The sequence below is a fragment of the Diaporthe amygdali genome (assembly GCF_026229845.1).
Source record: "Diaporthe amygdali strain CAA958 chromosome Unknown NODE_3_length_2959817_cov_65_330692, whole genome shotgun sequence".
NCBI classification, from domain to species: Eukaryota; Fungi; Ascomycota; class Sordariomycetes; order Diaporthales; family Diaporthaceae; genus Diaporthe; species Diaporthe amygdali.
Genome location: NW_026517023.1, coordinates 1,170,870 through 1,193,890, shown reverse-complemented (window position 1 = coordinate 1,193,890; position 23,021 = coordinate 1,170,870). Strand labels below are relative to the sequence as shown.

General features: G+C 53.5%; 6 protein-coding genes across 6 annotated transcripts; 3 read left to right on the top strand and 3 right to left on the bottom strand.

The window, feature by feature from the left end:
- Positions 1-266: 266 nt before the first annotated feature.
- On the bottom strand, positions 267-1,067 carry J7T55_002754 (haloacid dehalogenase; the record flags this gene model as incomplete). The annotated part of the gene is made up of 1 exon (XM_053137860.1): positions 267-1,067. One exon carries the CDS (start codon positions 1,065-1,067, stop codon positions 267-269), a length of 801 nt encoding a protein of 266 aa, XP_052998623.1.
- A 656-nt stretch (positions 1,068-1,723) lies between these two features.
- Positions 1,724-5,319, bottom strand: J7T55_002753 (uncharacterized protein; the record flags this gene model as incomplete). The annotated part of the gene is made up of 3 exons (XM_053137859.1): positions 1,724-2,596; positions 2,659-4,815; positions 4,870-5,319. The coding sequence occupies 3 exons, from the start codon at positions 5,317-5,319 to the stop codon at positions 1,724-1,726; spliced, it is 3,480 nt and encodes a 1,159-aa protein (XP_052998622.1).
- A 902-nt stretch (positions 5,320-6,221) lies between these two features.
- J7T55_002752 (uncharacterized protein) lies at positions 6,222-7,850 on the top strand (the record flags this gene model as incomplete). Its single annotated transcript, XM_053137857.1, has 2 exons — positions 6,222-6,276; positions 6,340-7,850. The coding sequence occupies 2 exons, from the start codon at positions 6,222-6,224 to the stop codon at positions 7,848-7,850; spliced, it is 1,566 nt and encodes a 521-aa protein (XP_052998621.1).
- Positions 7,851-9,746: 1,896 nt separating this feature from the next.
- J7T55_002751 (uncharacterized protein) lies at positions 9,747-10,117 on the top strand (the record flags this gene model as incomplete). Its single annotated transcript, XM_053137856.1, has 2 exons — positions 9,747-9,949; positions 10,045-10,117. The coding sequence occupies 2 exons, from the start codon at positions 9,747-9,749 to the stop codon at positions 10,115-10,117; spliced, it is 276 nt and encodes a 91-aa protein (XP_052998620.1).
- Positions 10,118-11,107: 990 nt separating this feature from the next.
- On the top strand, positions 11,108-13,336 carry J7T55_002750 (uncharacterized protein; the record flags this gene model as incomplete). The annotated part of the gene is made up of 1 exon (XM_053137855.1): positions 11,108-13,336. One exon carries the CDS (start codon positions 11,108-11,110, stop codon positions 13,334-13,336), a length of 2,229 nt encoding a protein of 742 aa, XP_052998619.1.
- A 1,818-nt stretch (positions 13,337-15,154) lies between these two features.
- On the bottom strand, positions 15,155-18,806 carry J7T55_002749 (serine/threonine-protein kinase MARK2; the record flags this gene model as incomplete). The annotated part of the gene is made up of 4 exons (XM_053137854.1): positions 15,155-16,184; positions 16,236-17,071; positions 17,128-17,721; positions 17,790-18,806. The coding sequence occupies 4 exons, from the start codon at positions 18,804-18,806 to the stop codon at positions 15,155-15,157; spliced, it is 3,477 nt and encodes a 1,158-aa protein (XP_052998618.1).
- Between the last annotated feature and the right edge of the window lie 4,215 nt (positions 18,807-23,021).

Below are 23,021 nucleotides of genomic sequence, written 5' to 3'. Positions count from 1 at the left end.
TCGGGAACAACGGTCTCAAACTCAGAAGCACTGCATTCATTAAGTGGGCTTCAATGATCAATGGGTTGTCGAGTGTCTCGCAGAGGGAGAACATCGGGTAGGCTTTCTGACCTTTCGCAGAGCAAGATCGGTTTTCAGACACACCAAAGTATTTTAGATTGTGCTGAACGATCAAAAGACATGAATTACTATCAGAGATGAAAATCCCTATTGAGCGCAGAACAGTCTGGTGAGACTACCCACCCATGCAGATGCCACCTCCCGGCCTACTCATCACCAAACTGCTTCGCGACCTCCCTCGCAAAGGCCCCAATCGTGTCAAACCTCCACTGGAAACTGACCTTTCCCTCCTTCACCATGGCCTCATAATCGCCCCCAATCCCCTGCCCATCCTTCTTCTCCCCACCCCTCGAGATCCAACAGCTACTAAACCCAAGCGCCTTCGCAGCACTGTGATCAACGCGCAGGCTCCGCGCGACATGCAGCAGCTCACCCTTCTCAACATCAACGCCGAGCTCGTCGCGCGCCCGCCGGAACAGGTACTCGAAGTTCTGGCGCGCGGGCTTGTAGCTGCCGATGTCCTCGGCCGTGTAGACGGCGTCGAAGGGGACGGCGGCGAGCGGCCCGGCCGTCGTGGCCGCGATGTTGGCGTTGTCGATGTTGGACAGGATGATCAGCTTGTAGTGCCTCTTGAGCGTGGCCAGGCCCTCGATCGTGTCCGCGAACGCCGGCCACCGCCCGGGGCCGTGCGCCATGCCGTCCAGCTCCGCCTGCGCCAGCGAGCCGTCCGGCAGCCCGGCGTCGGCGGCGAGCTGCTGCAGCGCCGTGGTCAGGTTCAGGTCGTACCTGAGCGTTGGCTGGTCGTTCTCGAGCGCGTTGGAGAAGTGGTCGAAGCGGAGGAGGGCGAGCTGCGGGTCCTTGGCGTAGGGGTGGTCCGGCGGCAGCTTGCTGATGACAGGCTGGAGGGCTTGGATCAGGCCCGGCTCCCATTCTATGAGCGTCCCGTAGCAGTCGAAGCTCAGGGCCTTGAACTTGGTGAGATCTTTGGTGTTGTCTATGTCGGCCATGTTTTATGTTGTGGTGGCAATGAAACCAGGTTATGAGTTTATGAGGAGACTAGAATTTGATCAGTCAATGCTGAACTTGTTCAAATAGATGCACACAGAAGTACTTGCCTGAACCTCGGGCTTTGTGCAGCTTTAATATGAGGCCATCTAAAATCGAGCTGCTCATAATTAGCTGCATGAATCCGTCATTGTCTACGGGTATAGCACTTGTTCCCCGCCCACAGGGCGTGCATGATGATCGCTCGCCCAGAATGCTGCCGCTTTGGGGTGTTTAGTGCTGCTTACACGCCCTTTCTGCTACATCACTCCGTCACAATGCATGTATGCAGTCACGACCTTCACATAAAGGGCGCGTCTTTGAACGGCCCAGCAACGAGGTGGGAGCAGTCCAGGCATCCAATATGTATTATAACAATCCATTCAAGTGAGTCGCCTTTCAAACACTAACTCAGGGGTATCGAGTATACTGAGTAAAACCTACACCACGCCGTTGAAGACCCTACAATTCGCACAATGTGTTCAACTGATCCAGTCCGTCTCCATGCTCTTGGGGCCTCCATGTGCAACATTCGCCGCCGCTAAGCGCCATGCAACCATTAAACATAGAAAAGAAGTATCGCCGTCCTGGCGCCGTGGGTCTTTATAGAATTAACACATCAGTGCATTCGCGGGCTCTTCCGTCTTCGTGCACTTTGGGAGAACTCTGATGGTGGCATGTTTTCAACGCCGTCCAGGTGGACCTTTTTGATCTGCTTAGAAGGGATCCTTGACGTGCTCTTCTTGACAATAGGTATTGTGTTCTCGTCGGCGGGAGGAAGGGCGGACATTGTACTTGAAGTTGGGTCAAATACCAGCGCGCTGGTGGTGAGATTCGCGTTGACCTCCCGTAGACTCTGGCTCAATGGATTGGTGGCAGAGTCCGAGGACGTCGGCCGAGACGGAGACCTAGCCTGTTCAGATGTATCGAGATCGCTGAAGATAAGGTGAGCAGGTGTAGCCTTGCTCGGCGTGGCTGTTGGCCGGCTTGGAGTTTGTAGATGAGAATCAGGAATCCCAGCGATGAGAACATCGTGAGCGGCAGTTCGAGGCAGCTGCGTAGGATAGTGGTATTCAACCCTCTTAGGTGTCTCCCCAGTGGGCTCGTATTCGCGGAGAACGGTACTCGAGATGTCTTCCCGTAGTTTGCTTAGAGGCTGGCAAAGGCTGTCGTCAAGGGGCTGCAAGTCTTCCTGGAGGTTCTCGATTTCCGCGCCCATCTTCTCCCCGAGTTCGTGCACTCTGTCGAAGGTCCCCTTGTAGTGAGACGATATGTTGGAGAAAGAAGCCCCAACTGTATCCGACAACTTGGCCATGGAAGTTGAGTGTTGTGCATGGTGTGAAGCATTTTCTGACCTAGCTCGAGTCACGAAGTCATCGAGGTCTGTCATCTGCGCGTCCAAGTCTTTCATCTGCTCATCCACCACACGAACCGTCTCGGCATGTACTGATTTGGTCGTGTTCTGGATAGAAGTGCTGTGGTCATTCGCCGTCTGTGTTTCAATTTGATTAGCAGGCCGCTTTCATTGCATATTACATATGATATCAAACTCACGGTCCAATCGTCCTTGAGCTTCAACTTCAATTCGTCTCGGGACTGGGAGACATCCTGTATCAATTTCTCCTCCATTGCGTCCCATGCGTCCATGCCCGTTGAGTAGGCCGTGATTTGTCCGCCGAAGATCTCGGTGGCGCCATTGACACGATCTTGTATCCTGGTAGCCTTGCCAGCTAAACGAGTCTCTTGCTGCTCAGCGTGAGCATTGATTAGTGTTGTGATCTGTGCTAGGAGCTGCTGTCGATCTTCCGCCGCTTGTCTCCTCTCCTCGTTGACGACCGTCTCGATTTGTGCTGAAGTAGACTCATTCGATTGCACCATGGTCTGGCTTGCATCCTCCAACTGCCTCCTCAAGGAATCGGACTCGCTTCGCTGAACACTAATGTGACGAAGCAAGTCTTCGAAGATGGATTTGAAATCCTTGCCAAGAGAGCTATAGGATGTATGAAGGTGAGAGTGGAATGTATCCAGCTCACTCATCACATCGGCGGCTATTCTCTCAGCAGCTGCGGCGATGGCCTGGAGGCTTTCCCCCACTCTCTCCTTGATGTTGTCCCTGACAACCTTGATCTCTTCCAAGACATTGTCCATGTCATCTTTAGACTGCTGCCTTTGCTCCACGAGGTCATCCCTCGATGCCACGAACTTTTCAAGATTCTCGTCGAGGAAGGCCTGAGTAGCTGACAACTTCTGCAGCTCCTCCCGGACGAAGTCTTGCATTCTCTGGGAGACGCCGTAGATGTGGCTTTCTTGGTCGTTCCGAAACTCTTGAACACGGCTCTCAACGAGCTCGGTGACGTCTGAGACCTGAGACTGCGACATAGTCCATGTGCTTCGGTTCAGGTCCTGCAAATCCGACTTCCTCTTGTTCTTGGCTCGAAGGCCGCTCACATCACCGACCGTCTTTTTGAGGGTCGAGATAAGCTCTCCTCCCATGGTCGCAAGCTTTTCCTCCGTCTTCTGGTGGGCTTCGCGGAGTTGGGATTCCTCGGCAAGCGTCTTCCGCGTGGCTGCTAGAACGAGTTCTGTCTGGTCAAGAACGCCTTGCGTCTCGTCAAGCTGCGCTTTTGTGCCCTCGTGCTCCTTTTTGAGTCCCATAAAGCTCGATGTCAAGGAGAAGAGCTCTTGCACTTTATTGCGCAGGTTTGACTCCAGGGTCACAATCTTGGCAGCTTGCTCATCGGCGAGAATACGGCGTGACTCGCTCTGAGCCGTCATCTCCTCGTAAGCCTCATTTGTGAGATGTACACCATTGCGTAATCGTGTAGCGATCAATTCGGTCTTGAGCTTCTCGATCTCGGCCGTAAACTCCTTCAACAATGCCTTCTTGTTGATGAGAGTATTGACCTGGGGCTTGTTTCTGATGTTCTTTGCCCGGAATGCATAATCCATTGTCGAGATGGTCTCCTCAAGGTTGCTTTTGGTTGGTGAAATGGTCGCAATAATGCAGGTTTTGGTCCTTCCACCGAGAGAATCCTGCAAGAGTCGAGTAAGTTTGGACTCTCGGTATGGGATGTGAGCGCTTTTGTCAACAAGAGCATTGATCACACGGCCCAGTGTCAGCAAGCTCTTATTGATCAGGCCTGCTTCTGCCGCACGCTTGTTCTCCGCTCCGGATCGTTGGATATTCTCGCTTCCAGCAAGATCAACGAGGTTGAGCTTCCCAAGGCTGATGAAGTCTTCACCGCTGCCGCCTGGCCGCTTGGCATGGACTGTGATGGTAAAGACGGTATGACTCCGACTACTCAGGTCGTTGCACTTAGTCGCGGCGACTTGGCGCCTCAAACTTCCTTCCTGTAATCGCGCGATACCTTCTGCAGCGTTGGTGATGTGTCGCTCCTCCACGCCTTGAACCATTGTTGACATGTGGCCCTTCTTTGACAGGTCGTCGAAGATCTTCAATTTTGCGTTCTCGTCCGGGGTGAGCAAGTCGCGTAGCTCCTCATTGTAAAGCTCGATGAATGAGCATCGAACACAGTTCTCGGTACCGTCTGAATCGAGCTTGTTAAACAGAGATTGCAATACACGCGGGATAATACCAGCCTCAGGGGCGAGGAGGCCTAATGATTCAGTCATATCACCAGACATGGTATAGGTCTTGCCAGTACCGGTCTGGCCATAGGCAAAAATGGTGCAGTTGAAGCCAGCAAGCATCTGCTACAGTCAGTGACCTGGTCTTGGCATATTCTTCCCACGTAGCTGACTTACATCACTCAAAATGGGCTTGACTACATCGTCGAAGACCATTGATTGATCTGCCGCCTGAGAGAAGACCCGGTCAAAGGCGTAAGTCTTGTTGCTCAGCGCATTCGAACCCATGGACAACTCGACATGCTGGCCCATGACACCATTTGTCTTGACGACAAGGGCGCTGTTCTCCTCCACCTCGCGCTCACTCCGGCCTCTGCATCGTACGACGACATTGATATTTGTCTCAACATTGAAGTCCGCCTCGAAATCGCGTTCTTTGCGCTTCATGCCTGCAGCCGGAGATGCCCTGGTGGACGGAGCAGATTCTGTGCGAGAGGCAGCACCAGACCTGTCGGATCGAGATGACACAGTGGCGGCGCTCGGAGGCCTGACGCTGGGGGCGCGCGTTACTGATCCAGCTCGTATGCTTGCGCGGCCGACGGCGCCGGGTCGAGACGGAGGGGGCATGGCGGCTGAGGATTGGGCGCCCCTCCTCAGGGGAGCCTTTCGTTTGGAATCCAGGATGGAGGTGTGTAACGGTGGTGACTTGGAGGCAGGTGGTGTTGTGAGCCAGAGGCTGCTGTGCGTGCAGCACTCAAGGTTAGAATAATAGCAGTTGGATGCCAATAAACCAAACAAATCCCTCGTAAATGTTGTTGGAGGTGGGAGAGAGCCGAGCCAAGGTGAAAACGTGTACAACGCGTCGAAATGCAGAAGCAAATGATGAGGGCGTGAGGGTATAACAGATAGATAGCAAGCACTTTGGAGCTCTATCAGACAGGGTCCAGTGCGAACCATGGAGATTGATTAACACGAGCAGATGAAGTTTGCGCGTAGCTCCTGTTTACAAGCGGGCAGGCGGGTCTGGGGACAGCGGGTCTCCCCTGCCAGGTCTCAGTTGGACCCAATTCATCCCGACAAGGGGGTTGCTGCAGCAACTATCGATACGGCCAGCAGCTGCAGGGACGGTCCCCCTAAACCCCTGTCGAAACGGTCCCTCCTGCTGGGCGTGACACATGCAGATGACGTTTTGGAAGTGTCCCGCGCTTTCCCTTCCGCTCACCCCCCTGGGCCCCTGTTCACCCGCCTAAGACGCATCACGCGGCGGTGGCAGCGACAGACACTGAGACCAACGCTGACTATGTGTGCAGGAGGCTTTGTCTTTGACCGTGAGCCAGAACTACAGTTGCTCTTTACAACATGATCTGTTGTATAGCAGACCAAGCTTGCAAGGCTTACCACAAAACCCATCACTTTGAAGCTTCTCGAGCTACACAGTCCTTCTCGTCTACTTGAGCGCAAGCTTGCCGGCTGTCCTCCCCGCAAATCCCTTATCTCCATCTGGGCAGGCCTTGCCTTTGGCCTACAACATGGCCTCGCTCTTCAGCGCCCAGCTCCATCCAGGACGCGCACTTGGATTCCTCGGTATGCTGCCTGTCGTCACGGATTCACTATGTCGTCTTGCTTGCTGACACCGTCTACCCATAGTTCTCGGCGCATCCCTCCACGATATCCTGACCCGACTCAAGGCAGAACCACAGCGTTTCCCGAAACTCGACCTGGTTTACTCGCCATCCGACCCCGTCAAGGAACCAGTCATAGTCACACTTCCAGCGAATGGAGTACGTCTACGATTTGATGGTCCTGAACAACGCCTTCGCCTGGTTGAAGTCGTCGACTTTACCAAGAATCACATCACCTTCAAAGACCAGAGCACAGATCGCGACTTGGTAAAACCGCCCGCCGACCCTCCATCTCATCCACATTCCAGTGAACCTGCCACCGAACCCACCTTCAAACACATATACCAAAGATTCCTGGGGCCGACATACGATGGCGAGTTCATCCCAGGGCCTGACGGACAAGGGATCTACATGTTGTCGTACCCCGGCGTGGCTTTCACATTTCCTCTAGCACAGTCGGCCTACTCTCCGGACAAAGATGTCGTGACACTACTATCTTCTTCCACGCAAGTGGCTACGTCAATGGCAGTCTTCAGTGGGGACTCCTGGGCTCAGTCTCGGGAGACGCTGTGGACCGAGGTGCTTCCAAGTATCAAGTCGTTCGCACCACTTGCAAAGGGCAAGGATGTGTGTCCAGATGAGATTTCGCTCGTCAAGATCCATGGAGGAGGGAAGTTGCAATTGTTCAAGAAGTGGACCAGCAGCTCTACTTGGATATTCCTGGGCGACACGACTCCTCAGGAACTTGTTGCAGAATTGGGTCCGCCTGATGCAATCTACCGGAAGAACGACCAGCGAATGTATATACACAAGATACGCACGGCCAGCAACAGTCGAACGCGGCCAGATGGCGACGGTCTGCGGCGCCCGGGTGATCTAACAGACACGGATCAGTCTTCCGCAAACACCATGTCTGAGGACTCAAACGACGACGAGGCAATCGAGGAAGAATTCGCTGGCAATGTGTCTGGAGAGTGCTTCTACAACTACTTTTATCTGGGTTTTGATGTCCTCGTGTCCACACCGACGGCTCCCTCTCAGCCACCACCCTCCCAGGACAAATCAGGACTTCCAGAGAGGACGATCAAGTCAGAATCACCAGATCGCCTGGTGGCAACCAAGCTGATCCTCCACGCTAATGTGCCAGGATCCTATCCATTCAACCGGCACCGGAGATGCAGATGGGAGATATCCTATCTTGATCAAGCATCGCCGGAAGCACCAGTCAGCACTGAGACGCCCTTTGCCGACATCTCGAAACATCTGCGGCAAGAGTGGCAGTCCATCTACTCCTCAGAAGCCGAGGCCACCCAGAAGCAGAGGGGCATGGTTCTCAACCGCGGCTGGGGTGACAGCCCCGGGAGTAGCTGCGAGCTGCTTGGGGGCTGGGAGGACAGCGGTGACAGTACGAACACCGGAGTTGGTGCTAGGCGTGCTGATGGCAGCGAGGACTCTACAACGACGTTGTACGGATTCCCCGGTCTCGTATTTGAGGTGCTCAAGAACGGTTATGTGAGTGCCTTGACGGTCTTTTGATGGCACTTCAGCATACATGGACTCTGGACCTGGCGTTAAGCCCACATTCGCGAGTGGTTGGTGAGCTATGAGCACATGGTTTCAGGAATCGGCTTGGCTTTACAGCAGGTTGGGAAGGAGTTCAATCAAGCTGGGCACAGGATACATTTCAAGGTGACCGTCAAGACTATTATTCGCCGTCCACGCAGGCGCTTTCTTCATTTTGTTCTGGGTCGTTTTAGGCATGCATATTTAATCAGTCATAAACATTACTCCCTGGCAATGGGACTGTAATTGATTACTGCAGTACTTAATGTGCCATTGTTTCGAGCCTCACATGCTCAGTACGTAGGTGTTGAAGACGCCCAGATCATTGTGAAGGCAAGCTCACACAGAGATGTTGAATGTTCTTTGGTGACTTCCGCTGCTGTAAGTACCTGGATAGTATGCTCAAGGGAGTCATACCACTCGCCATTTCTGTAAATCATCCATACAGGTTACCTCATACGGTGGCGGTAGACACTAAGAAGATCTACGAAGCATAGGAACAAGCCGAACACGCTCCTATGTATGGTAATTGAATATTCGCCGTCCAGGCGGTGATGGTTGAACTGTCATTAGCACGTATCTATCAGCGGTGATATGTTTAAACATCGGTCAGAAAGGGACAAAAAGTCGAAGACGGTGCAAAGGAAAGGATAGACATGATCGAGGGCACTTGGTCGGTCGTGAGTGCAAATGATGGGAGCTTAGGCAGCGTGTACAAGATTGGGTTCGCAAGCCGGTAGAACAGCAAGGCAGAAAGGTTCAGAGACAAAATTAGCTGTGCTGACGCCCAGATACTGTTGATCCACTTCTTCTTCTAGTGCCAAACAGAGGGATGATTACTGTGTTATAGTGTAACGTTTATTGACACAAGGCTAAGAGGCGAAGTAAATGTTTTTGAGTCGCCGGCTATTTGCGGCGTCGAAGGATCCCGCTAGGATTATAGGCACTACTTTCTGGTTGGCTAGCGTGGCTTCACTTTGGGCCTTCCCCTAGCTTCTAATTGGTTACAGGCGTCATCAGATAGAGAGGCAAGCATATGATATGAATTTCCTTTATTGCACAGTGAACTATGGACGTTGGCTGTAGCTGGGAACTTCAAGCTCTAGTTACCTGCCGTCCGTTTTCTGCAACGACGAAAGGCGTCCTCGTTCGAAGAAATACGTAGAATCCAATAAACTTTGGAAATTTTGAACAGTCGCCTGAAGGATCCGGAGTTGTTCTGAGGTTCTTAGGGGGCATCCTCGCGCGCCAAGATGATGTCGTCAAGAGGCCGAGCCGGCCAGTCGAGGTATCGACAGCCAGCTGGCCCTGGGATCGGACTTTTCAGGCATCTGCAGTCTCGGACATCAAGTTGCTTGGTCGCTAGGCCGCAATCTAATGCCAAACAGATTTCAAGGTTGGCCTCGCCACTGTAAGCTGGTCGCAGGAACATGGGAATTGCGGCTGTAGTGGGGTTCAACTAGGCCTACTCCACAATGCCGGGGTACAGGGACCCACATCAAAGGGACGACAGCCCAAGAATAGTAAACGGCCTGCCTTGTATGCGTTTGTGTCTTAGTACGAAGGACTTCATCCATAGGGTCGTGATGATATTCAGGATGAAACTGTCGGCCAGAGGATGGGCTGCCCAAGTCCTCATGGGATCTCATCCTCGGCGAGGCCTTCAGTCTAGATTGCTTCAACTTACAAGCAGAGGAAGAGATCAGTACGTCAAAAGAGCGGGCTCATCAAATATATAAAGGGTCAAACCTCTTCGATCCAAACATCTTTTCATTATCATCATCATCAACAACAACAACAACTTCTACTACTACTACTACAATCAAACAGACACCAAACACATATTTTCTTCCTCAATAAACTTAAATCATGGCTGTCACCAACAAGGATATCGCCGCCTGGAAGGCCTCCCTCGACAAGAACTACAACAAGATCAAGGCGGATTACGCCAAAGCCAAGGCTGCTGGAGACAAGGCCAAGATGAAGACTCTTGGCAAGAAGATGAAGTCGAATCTGAAGGATGATAAGACATGGACGAATCTCGCTGCGGCCGAGAAAGCCCTCGGCGCGAAGTAAGTAACCACAAAGCCCAATTCTTCATTATTGGATTATGAGCTCCCTCACTCTGTCATCCATTCAGTCAACTAATCGACTACCGCCCATTTAGGAACATGCCGCCAGAGCTCGCGCGCATGTGCACCGAGCTTCACTGGCTCCAGGCCTTCGACCCTGACAGGTAAATCTGTCTCGCCACTCTCGGTAGCGGCATCTTGATAGACTGCGGGACGGTCTATGAGGAGTTGGGATAGGACTATGGAGTCAACGGAATAGTGGGATTTGGTTTACGACATTTTACACTCTCCTTTGTCGACGGTCTAGGAATTTGCCTAGCAAGTATAGAAATTGAGGCGGAATAGGACTCCACCAGCTTTCCTTTGGTTTCCTCTCTGGGGTTATATAGCTCAAATGATACAATAACTCTTCCCTCTAAGTCTTTTGGTTACATTCTGTATGCACATACACGTGCCAGGGTTCAATACTACTTCCAGTAAATGTCACATGATTCCTGGACAAACTTCCGAAGCAATTGCATACACATATGTACCGACTACTATCCAATAGAAGAGTTTTCAACACGAGGGCCGGCCAAGGAGATTATCTTTTATTTACAGCTGGAATTCAGATCGGATGGGAAAGCTCCTTGGTGTATAATGGGAAGATTGTCAGCTGTTTATCTACAGATTAGATTGAGTATATACTTTCTCTCATTTGGGGATCTAGTGTATACATCTCATGTGCCTTCGGCTTATAAGCCTCGACACATAAGCCATTGGCCAGAATTCCTCGAAACCCATGACGCTCAGCATATGACGCTAAGCTTATACAAGAAATGTGAATGGAGCAATTCTGCAGATCTTGCCTCACGTACCGAGCATGCACGATCCTACGAATCCCATTAAAAATCAAGGTAGATGGTCACCCCTATATTAGTGGCGCCCTACACTGCGATACACGCCGGGCTTCGCAAGGGATCATGGCATCAGGGTGACGGTGCTGACAAAACCTCTTTCGAAAAAAGGAAGAAGAGCCGTCAGTCGGGATATATTTCCCCCACCCTTTCATCAAATGACCAAACTGGAATAATTCAACGGAGATACTTGAGAGCCTGCTTTTGAACACTTAGGCCCTGGAACGCATATTTCCGAACTGTTCGCAATTCACCAAACACCATGGAGTCCCTGTTTGACAATGGAAATGAAATAAGAACCGTCCAATATCTGCCAAACTATCCTTTTGTGGACCGCGATATCCGCAATGAGATGAGCGGCTATCGTCCACCGTGGATGGACCTGACCGCTGGCCTGATCAGCAGTAGCATCAGGTCTGTTAGGCGTGTGCCTGGAAGCTGGTCCCCAGCTGGGGCGCTAAACTCCAACCAAAAGAGTAGTTTCGGGGCTCCGGGAAGCCATCAGCGCCAGAGGCAACGACATGAGCTCACATCGACGTACCAATATGCACCACTGGCTGCTGACTCTGATGACATTCGTATACTTCATCTTCTACCTGGGCAGGAAAACGACCTCGTTCGAACACGGTTACAGTCCTGCTCATTAGGCAACCCGCCAAGCTATGAAGCCATCTCGTATGCCTGGGGAAGCAGGTCTGACAACGCTGTCGTCATTGTCTCCGAGGGAGAAGTCGACTACTCCGTTGAAGTCCCACAAAGTGTCCATGGGGCTTTAAAACAGCTACGAAACGAGTTCACAGCGCGGCTAATCTGGGCCGACGCGATTTGCATGAACCAGGGAGATGATGAGGAGAAGAACCATCAGGTGCGATTGATGCGGCGGATATACCAAGGAGCAACGAGGGTGGTCATCTGGTTGGGAGACAACTATAAACACAATCATGTAACAAGTCATCTTTTCAATCTTATCAGTCAAATGTACCACCGGAACTTTGAATCAGTGCCACCACTTGAAGATTTGCAGACTTGGAGAGAGTTCGAGCGGCTTTTTAGGAATCCGTGGTTCTGTCGAGTGTGGTGTCTACAAGAGGCAGCCTTGGCCACGTCGGCTCAGGTCATGCTCGGGAAACACTCCGCTCCATGGGAGTATATTGGGTTTGCGGCAACATGGTTCCGCTGTTTGCCGCTACAGCTGCTCCATGATGGAAGTGCCTTGGTTGGCGTATACAATGCGTGTCTGATTTACGCCCTGTCGCATGTAAATGAGAGGAATCAACAGCATGTGTCATTCCTACAACTTCTCGCACTCACCAGGCCATTTGTGGCGACGGATGTCCGAGACAAGATTTATGGCATCTTGGGAATCCCAACAAAGGACTCGGATCCTGATGCTGGTGTTCCCTTCTTGGAGCCTGATTACACCAAGACATTACCAGAGGTGTACATCGACTGCGCCTTATCCATCATCCGCAGGACTCAATCTCTTCGAATACTATCTTATGTCCAGCATGAGCGGCTTCATCAAGAGGTGACCGAAACCTCTTCGCACAATGCAGCGGACCAAGCTCTGACCAAGGTTCCATCGTGGGTCCCATGCTGGCATCAGTACTTTTCAAGAACATTAGCACCAACGGAATCGGAGAAAAAGACATTCAAGGCGTCTGCTTCTCTCAATGTGGACTCAGTGGCCAGTACTGATGTCAGAGGATTCGAACTGATCACGCACGGCGCTCGAATTTCGCATGTCAGAACTGTCTCTGGCCTGCTCTTCAACAAGAACAGCTCGAGCGGGTACGATTCAACATACACGGCCGAACAAGTCTGCCTAGAAGTTCTGGAGCCGTTGCAAGCGTCCACAGCGAGCCCAACGGAGCTTCTTCATGCATTTAGCACTGTCCTGACTGCCGGCAAAGACTGGTATGGATGCGTCATCGAGGACATAGAACAGCACGTCGCCGACTTCATTGCGCTCATGTACAACCCGTCCGTGCTTAGCGATGATCCTGAAGCGGACTTACATCGAACAAGGAGACAACGGCATCGAGGAGTGGCAGGGAGCGAATCGCCTCTCCCACGACCCTGCATGCTTGAAGAGTTCCTATTCCGGCCCCGGACTGATCTCGCGCTGCCGCCCGTCACCAAAGTAGGGCAGGCCCACCGCTTCCAAGCGGCCATGCGTAATGCATGCACCTGGAGGCGCGTTCTTGTCACCGAGGACGGCCACGTTGGGCTTGGCCCGCAGGTCGCCAGACCAGGGGGCGTGGTCTGCATCCTCAAGCATGCCATCGTGCCGTTCCTGCTGAGACCCGAAGCCGACACCGGCAGCTTCAAGCTTGTTGGCGAGGCGTATATACAGGGTGTGATGTTCGGCGAATTCAACGCCTCTCAGGTGGAGCAGATCGTGCTGAGCGACCAGCCATTCCTGGACAGCACTGAGGCCCAGCCTGGCGAAAATCAATTTCGGACAGGCGGCTGTAATTCGTCCTCATAGCTGCTTACAGTGGAGGTAAAGAGAACCTTGTTTCGACTTCGAATACGTGGCTGCCGTACAGACAGGATCGACGCGTATTCATAGAAGGCAATACTCAAAGGTGTCTGATATATTAACGATACAACGAAACGCTTTGCTTCAGCACATGAACTACAAAGGATGCTTGACCGTTGCAAGTTCACAACTTCCATATTTCAAGCACCGGACTGATAACATTTTGATACCTTATTTATTCCATTTAAAGTCATGAGAAGCACAAAGCCATAAGCCTATATCAAGAATTAAGAAGGCTGTACTAGATTCTGAAAGCTTCTCCATCATGGGCTTGGCTGTGTCATTATAGATTGCAATCGCGCCATTTATTCGAGGCAACTTGGCCGAGTGGTCTAAGGCGCTGCACTCAAGCTATTAGCTTTCATGGTCTAACCATGGTGAATTGCAGTCTCGAAAGAGGCGTGAGTTCAAATCTCACAGTTGTCATCACCTTTTTTTGGTCTCTTTTAGACAAGCAGTGCTCGCCTTGGTGTCAACATCAAAGTGGCAGGCTCAACATAGGAACAGATAGGCAAGGGCGGCCAGATATGTTAATTAGGAAGAGGTCCTCACTATAACCACAGGTAGTCTGATGTCGGAGTTCTTCCCACTAGCATCCCACAGCTCTAAATAGGTAATGTCCAATGACTCTATGCAACACTAAGTAGCTAGGGAATCTCATCGGTTGTATCACAACCTTGTCTCCAGACTCAAAGCTTACCAGGAAGAAGAAATACCAACTCCACCCCATGAAGCAAAGTCACAGCACAAAAGTCCCCAAGTCATAGTCATATACAGAATCAAGAAAGGAAGGTAACCTCTCCGTGTCTTTCAAGGTGGAAAATCCCCCGGCTCTCTATGATTGGATTGATAGACTGCTCTGCTCTGCGTCCCCCATGCTTGCGTCCCCCTCCTTCTTTCTCTTGTTCTCTCTCTAGCTCGCAGCATGAATCCTTTTCTCCCCTCCTTCCCTCCCTCCAATCTCTGTTCCCACGTGTGGAGATTATTTAATTTGTACACAAATACCCCATGAAAAAGGTAGCTCCTCAGATGCAGACTCCATGACGCGCTCTTCTCTCTCTCCCCCTCCCCTTCTTCTTTCTTGATCTTGATGGAGCTTCCTATCGTTGACTTAAAGTCGTCCTTCAATTTTGATTTTTCGCGCAAGATCGAACTGGTGGCCCTTTTCGGCCTGGGGACAAATGACGGGGGCAGATGGTGTTTTGGGGGCGGATAGTGAGATGTTGTGTGAGTGTGTGGCGGATGTTGAGGTAATAAAAACAAATGGCATTATCAGAATTGAATGTAACAGTGGAAAATCTCCCTTCTCTCGTTCTTCTTGCCAGTCATATCGTGGAACCGTGGATCCGGAAATGACTGCTCGTGATCTTCTCCATCACGTATTACTTCCACCAATACTCCTGCAGGGAGTTTACTCGGAAACACGAAGGCGTAGTTGGTATCATCGAACTCGAATCCTCGATCAGTATTTCAGCTTTGAAGCCAGACATGAGTGTCAGCAGCAGGTGGTCTTGCGCATTCTGTGACCTGGACAATTATAGTGCTGTGATGGTGGCCGAGAAGAGCCATACAGTATGGTTTTCCCCGGCCAGTCGGTCCATCAATCAATGTACCTCACAGGCTGCAAGCTCGAGCGGAGTGGACAAGCTTGGCCAGCCAGGTAATAAGATGTTCTGAACCCTTGCCTGATATTGGCTAGACGGAGTTGTCTCGCCTGGCCAGAATTCAGTCTCAAGCAGCTGTAGCAATGGACACCCAAGGGCTTCATCGGTCATCACCGCCTCTGTCCTTTCCTCTCCTGCGGAAGAAATCCATAACCCTCCTCGCGGCACCACTACTGCCAGCGTGGTCATGGCTGCCGTGTCGTGAATATTCGTCCTTGTCATATGCGTCGACGAATCGCTTATTCTTTTGCAGTAATCCACGAGTTCCTCGGCTAGAAGCTCTCTTGTTTTCCCTGCCTTGCTGCTCTTCGAGGTAGCCCGATTGGTTCGTCGGCCGCTGCGCATTCTCAATGGACGAATCTGAAGCACTATTCAGAATTGCGCCTTGTTGCATGTGCGCTGGAATGCCGCTTTGTCGCTTACTCTGGTAGGGGTTTGAGGTGCTCCTATTATGTCGCTGGCTCTGGTTCGGGTCCCGGTACTGCGATTGCTGAGAGCCCTGCAGCTGAGCGTACATTCCGTCAATATCGGCAGCCTCGGGTGCTCTTGGCTGCTCTACATAACGGCCAGTGTCGTCCACCTGCGGCGGCTCCTGCATTGGCAGACTCCGCTGCGAGTCACGGGGCTCCTGATCGTACTCTTTACCCAGCCCAATGGCCTTGAGAGAAAATGAGCTGGGAAGCAAGGAGAAGCGCTTGTTTGCCTGCCTGTCCAACGAAGTCTGAGACCCATTCATGCTTCCAGACCTCTTCTTTCCAAGTCCGAGCGAGAAAGACCGGCGCGATCGCTTCGAGTCCATCGAGGGACGTACAGGAGCATCGTCGGAAATCGGCTGCGTCATGCTGACTGGGGGGTACTTCTTGGACTTCTCTCCGGAAGATATCTGGCTCTTGCGGTTGCTCCTACCACCGAACACAGACCCGCTCCGACCGAAGATCTTGTTGCCAATGTCACCGATCGTATTCGACCGCCTGTGGCCCCTTGAGTCGGTACTATCGGCCTCCCCAGTGTAGCCACTGACCCTCGAGAGTTTGGATGGAGTATTGACGCTTGGCCTACCGTAGTCCGAGCCTTGGTCTTCACTGGCAGAAGGCTCAGGATAGGCTGCTCGACCTGCGGGTTGTTGGATACTTCCATGCACGTTAGTATCAGCAACCGTGGGGGCGGAGGGTTGGCCGTACGTAGCTCTCCCTGTTCCATAACCCTTCGAACCGGTCGAGCCGCCGGTTGTCGGTCGTCCAGATGCCCCAGCAGACGTCATGTACTGGCCATCAGAAGCTGCTCGGATGCCTTCGCGGCTCGGCCTCGATGGCTGCACCAAGTTCTGGTTGTTCAGATGCGCGCTCGGAGGCCTCCTCGAGGAGATGGGCGCCGCACCGTACGACTCCCTTGTGACTGGCGGGTCGCGTGGCAATGGCTTCTCGTTTGCAGAAGACGACTGGACCTCAACAGGGCCCTGGCTGCCTGAACGGGCTCTGGTCTTGGATGAGCCGTGGGTGGTTGCCGGCTCCCCACGCTGTGTCTGGGTGTTGGGCGCGACATATTCAACCTGCACAGTCCTCCGCTTGTTGTCTCTCTGTTGTCGAGCATGGTTCGCGGCCTCGGTATCTGGGTCAACAGTGCCTTGTTTGCTAGTTAGGCCACCAATCGATGGGCCGACGGTATTCTTCTTGTGCGCTTCTCGGACAGATGCGCTGCGAGCGACCATTGGTGTCTCATCTTCAGCGGGTACAGTAGTGTTCTGGATCTCTCCAGGGGTCGTGGTGCTGCTCGTGATAAACTCAACCACATGGGCATACTCGCTCAGCCAGCTGTGGCGGGCTACTTCAAATAGATCGGCACGCTTCCGAGGATTTGGGACCAGTATCCTCCGTAGCAGGTCTCGCGCGTGAGGCGTGACGTATTCGGGGAAGGTGAGTGGGGTGTTGACTATATATTTGTACAGCAGGTTAATGTTGTCGCCTTCGGGGTTTGCGGGATCGTCGTCGAAAGGTAGATAGCCTGCCAACATGGCATACTAAACTAGTGTCAGTCATAGAAGGGGAATCAGTAACGGAAGCAGAGGACACCTACTAGAATAACCCCGCAGCTCCAAACATCGACTTTGCGACCAGTGTACAGGGAGTCGCTGACGACCAATTCAGGGGCAGCATAGCATGGACTTCCACAACTCGTCTGCATGAGGTCACCTTTCCTCATGCCGCTTGGCTTGAGCTGATTCAACCCCATGCGCTTGACGAATTCCCGGTCGCTCAGATTGTTTTCCTCCTCTTCCGTCAGCTCTTCGACCGGGTCAAACGTGTTCGCGAAACCAAAGTCGGTGATAATGATGTTGCGATTGCGGTCCAGCAGCAAGTTCTCCAGCTTCAAATCTCTGTGCACGATGCCCTTCTTGTGCAGATAACCTACGCCGGAAACGAGCTGTGCGAAGAGGCGTCGGGCGGCATTGTCCTTGAGGTACCTGTGGTTTAGGATGTAGTCGAAAAGCTCACCGCCAGAAGCATACTCCAAGATGATGCCAAAGTGCCTCTCAGACTCTTCCATCTTGTGCAGCCGAACGATGTTTGGATGTGTCAGTTGCTTCAGAATTGCGACTTCGCGCATGATCTTGGCCATACGAGATGGATTGCTTCCTAGCTGGTCCTTCTTGATAAGCTTGATGGCGACCTGTGCGTCCGAGTGATTAGCGTCAACGGTCATCGCGTGGTACAATGTTCAGCGTGCGAGGGCCTTACCTGAATGCCGCCTTCTTGTTTCCACCCAAGCTTGACCTTTCCAAATTCGCCTTCACCAATGGTGTTGCCTAATATGTACTCGCCGAACTTGGTGTGCTTCTCGCGTTTGCTGAAGTCGTGCCTACTCCGACCACCCCGCCGTGTCTCCTCGCCATGTGGTTCGGCGCTTGCAACCACTGGTGGTGAGGCCGTGTCATCGTCGGGAGTCTCGGTTGGATGCGGTTGTGCCAGTGCTTCGCGTGCGCGCGACCGCTCAATATCCACCTCGGGCTGCGACACCAGCATGCTGTTCAGGATCTCGCTTGCTTCCCGGGATGGTCCCTGGGGTGTAGTTGATGAGGTCTGCTGCGACCTGATAGGCAGCGAGGTCGACCCGCTTGCTGCTCGGGAGTCTCTGTGGCTGCTACTGCTGCTTGCCTTGTGCGATTGATCCGGGCCCGTGTGTGCCGACTTTCGGCTCCGAGAGCTCTGAGCGGCGGCTTCATCCTGATAAGCCTGGCTCGCGCTCACCTGGCCGTTCGCGTCGTTGCCTGCATGCCGCTGCGACGCCGATCGGTCGGCACCTTGTGTCGTAGATCTCCTCGAGGTCGAAGCGCCACTAGGGACGCCGGCAGTGTGCTGGGACGAGGTGCGAGGTGGCACCGAAGTGGCGGGCATGTTTTTACGACGGTCGGAGGAGGGATGTTGGTACTGGTCGGAGGGGTCGACGGGGATGGGGGACGCGAGAGCAGCGCGTGAACTCATTGGGGAGTTGCTTTGGGATGGTGCGTCTCCCTTGCCGCTGCCGTTACCGCTATGTTTTCTGGTCGGCCGTTTGGAAGCCGAAGGTGAAGAGGTGCTGTTCTGCGTAGTTGCATAATAGGGATCCCGAGCAGGCGAGGAGGTCGATTGCTGGAATTGTTGCTGTTGTTGTTGTTGGTGGCGGCTGCCGGACGAGGCGGCGACCAAGGGCGGTGAATTGAGAGTGACGGAGGTAGCTGTCTGATGAGGCGCGGATTGCAATGCAGCCGACGACATCTTCCCACGCAGGGGCGCGGAAGGTCGGGGGAGTCGCTATTTGGTTTATCGAGGCTGGCGGGTGACGTTGCCCAGCGAAGGGATCTGGGTCTTTTCGCCCCTTGCACGATAGATTCGATTGAGGGCGTGCCTTGCTCCTGACCAAGGGAGTTGACGTTTAAGGGGGTCGGTCGGACGTTGGGCTAAGGAGGATGTTTCGGCTCGGACACTAGCTCAGGTCGGATCGGTTTGCGGTTTTGGGAGGCTGGAAAGGTTTCCAAGGTTGGAGGAGCGGCAGCTGGGGCAGAGATGGAGGCACGGCCAAGTGCCAACCCAAAACCAGGACCTGGCAGCAGATTGGGAGGCTAGCTGGGGCTACCTGGGGCAAAGGAGCTGGGCAGCGCAAGCAGGCTAAGGTAAGGCAAGGAAGGTAAGGTCTGGTCGCAAAAATAAAATAGAAATAAAAAAACACACGACAAGAGGTCAAAGAGCGAACGTGAATGGGCGGAACCGTTTCTCGTCGCAGGACCTGGAGACGTGACTTGGAAATCGCAACGGCGTGTGAGTGCAACTTGGCTTGACTGCAGCGGGCTTGACTTTGTTGTCTTGGTGCTGCCTGTGCTGCTGCTGCTGCTGATGATGATGAGCTGAGCCTTGCAATTAATGGAGGAAATATGGGCAATGCAACGAGTCGCCAGAGTGCCCAATGAGACCAATTAAGGCAGTTCAAAACACCATGGCTGCTCTGCGATTTGTTGTTTCGATACGGCGGTCAGTTTGACTTGGGCGGCTGGGTGGGATGTGCTGGGATGGGACAGGATGTGTTGCGCTGTGTTGTGACGGATGTTGTTGATCGATCGCCCTATTTTTTTGCCCCCCTCTTGGATGTTTCTCTGCTGTTGTCCCTGCAGCCTGTTTTGCGCCTGGCGCTCAGCTCGCGATTTGATGCAGGCCCGGCTCGACTCGACTCGACTCAGGTCCTGTGAACAACACAACATGCAATGCAGGCCCCAGACGCGACACCCGCAGAGGCTTGCGAGCTGTGTGGTGTTGTTGTGGTGGATTGGGACTGGGACTGTGTTTGGGCCCCGATCTTTTGGCCCCTTTTCTCTGATAGGTTGGGTGCTTGCAGGAGCAGCACAGTCAATGCAGGTCAGGGCAGCAGGTCAGTCCAGGGTTCCGATTAATTCAATTAGGCGCGGCCGCGACCGACGAGACAAGACAAGACGAGACGTCGTCTGCTGTACGTGCTCACGGCAAACAATACTAAAGGGCGAGGGAAGAGGTGAAGATCGGGAAACGAGAGACGACGACAGGACGGGTCGACGGGGGACAAACGCCGCTGGATGTCGAGGTCCGGGGGGAGGAGGAGGAGGAGGAGGAGGAGGTGTAGGCGGGAAGAGAGAAGAGAGTGGCGGCTGGAAGGTAGGGGGAGCAGCCAGGCGATGATGTTGGGTTTCGACTGCGGGCAATTCAAATGCAAGCGCAAATGTAAATGTACAGTAAATGCAGAGCGCAAATGCAACTGGGGCCTGGCTGGGATCTCGGTCGTCAAGCGAGAACATGAAGGGAGAGGCGCCGCCGGGTGGGTAATCTTATTTGACCCCGTCCGCGGCCTCGATGAATCAACCCGCCAGCGTCTGTGTTCCCTCTGCCTCTGCTCCTCTCTCCCGAGGTCCTCGAGCTGCTCACCTCCCTGCCGTAGCTGGCTGTGCCTGTGCCTGTCCTGTGCCTTGGCTGTTGTTCCCTGATTGTTGATTTCCAGGAACCTGCGGAGTGGTCTCGCCTGAGCCACCAGAAACCTTGGTCACGATATCAGGATCAATGCCGCGAACTGTATGCGTTCATGTACGATGTAGATCCCGACTACAAGCAGCCAGCAGCCAACAGCTAGCAGCAAGCCTCACCTCGCCTCCTTCAGATCCCCCCTCCCGCAAACAGGCTTCGTTGTCATTCCGAGATGAGCGCTTCGTGGCCTCATGGCCTCATGGTCTCATGGGCTTCATGACCTCACGCACCAGCTTAGATAGCAGAACACGCGGGACGGATGGCCATAACCTTGCTGGTGCTTGGCTCCAAATGCAGGCCGGGGGATGCTTGGACGAGGCCGGCCTTGGGCAAATCATCACTTTATGCACCCTAACAGCATCAGCATTTCAGACGGAGATACTCTGATATAGCGCCGCTGCACACGACCTTGGCCCTGGGGTAGGTTGTCCAAGGTCCAAGGTCCAAGGTCCACGAGCTGCGTGCGGCATCTTTGCGTACACTGTCGCGCACAATATACCACGCCCAGCCAGCAGAAGCTTAAATCGCTTGGGTCCTATCCCACACATGAGAACAAGTCAGAAGCTCCACCCGATCGACGTGTCTCAGTTCTTGAACGAGGGTGGCTTGCCCCAGGACAGTATATTGGACTATCTAGTCTAGGTACTATGCAGTATAATGAGCACAGTACAGACTCCATGGCTGCGTGTGCCCATACTGATGATGTCTACGACAGACAGGAAAGGCACGCTGCTGCAGTAGACAGATATTGTCTGTCCTGCAGGTGATGAGCTTGTCGTAGCTGTACTGGCAGGAGGGTGTTGGTGAGGGGTGATGATACCGCGGTAGTGTCCTGCACGATGGAAGGCTGTTGTCCACAAAAAGACGACCGGCACCGAAACAACCTCGAGATTTGCTTTCGACGAAGCTACCTCTTGTCGCAGCAGGCTTGGAAGAAGCGCAGCGCCGTGTAGCAGGCCTTGGGACGGAATGTGACGTGACGAGACCTGGGCTAATGAGCAACCAAACATGCACCCATCTTACCGTCTTCCCAAACCCGCCCGCCAGAATCACCACAGCCAGCCATCAACGAGATGGGCGAGCACTGCAATACACCACACGGCAAGCAGGCAAAGCAGCCATGCATCCATGCATCATCACGAGTTTGCTTGCTTGACCGCCTCGGTCCTTTCGTCTGATGTCGAATCGCGTCGTGGGACATCCACCGGGGGGGCAGGGGAGCGTCGAGGGCCAGTCAACGGCGATGCCCCTGCACTGGCTGCTTCCTGACTGCTGTCTGCCCCTCCAGGCGCATGCCAGGCCCCACTTTATCCTTCGACGAGGCTTCTCGAAGGACAAAACAGGCGTGTCAGAAGATGAGAAGGCCATGCCCATTCCAATGCGAGAGGAGAGCGTGCCCATGCCCGATTGATTCTGGCGTCGACTGTTTCGGGATGCGGCTGGGGAATATCATTTCGAGCAGGGCGGCCTGACGGCACGGCAGACAGGCCTGACAGGCTGCAGACAGGCAAGCAAGCATCACTTGAAAAGGGTTGGGGTCGGTCGCAGGGCCTGAAATTACGTACTGGCTCACGGTACGGTGCGAGACGTATAGGCACCGTCCACAAATGCTGTGGTAATACCGTGCCTTACAGTACCAGTGGTAATAAAAGGCGGGCGCCCCGTCCGTCCGCGTCCGCTCGTTCCTGAATTCCTAGCCCGCTGCACGTAGGGAGTCAGGGATCAGGGACTGGGGTCCGATGCACGCCAGCCTTTCCTGCCCAGGCCTGCTCTCTCCATCGCCATGGGTTTGACAAACGGATGATGGGCCTTGCTCAGCTCTGACAGCAGCCCACAGCAGCCCAGCCAGGGCGGGAAGGTGGGAAGGTGGGAAGAAAAAGAAAAGAGTGTGGATGCTATCTTCAAAACCTCATCGATCGGCTTGGGGGAAATAACCCCCGAAATCAGTCCCAGGGCCCGCAGCCCGCAGGCAGACCTTGCTCATGAGTCGCCGCCCAAGGGCCCCAATGGCTCCATCCATCATGCAGGTGTCTTTCGGAATGCTGCGCCAGCGAACCAAAGCAAGCTTGCCATCCTCGATCGAGACAGAGGCACAGAGACACAGACAGCGAGAGAGTTCAGTCATCTGAAGGGCAAACCCACAATGTAACACAACTGGCAAAGGCAACTTGGCCTTGGCATCAACGGCCTTGCAAGGACCCGACCAGTTTCAACCATGGCTCTTACAAGCACAAGCAATTTCTCTCACTCTCTAAACTCTCAGCTCCAAGGTCATTCACTGCACTCACATTCGCATGCACTCGCATGCGCAGACCACACACACACACTCTCTCTCTCTCTCTCGCACACAACACAGTCCTTCCCGCTGTTAGGCGTTTCGTACAGCGCATAAACTTTGCCTAGTTTCTGTTTCCCTGCCTTCCCTCCAATCCCATGGCCCGTTCAGCC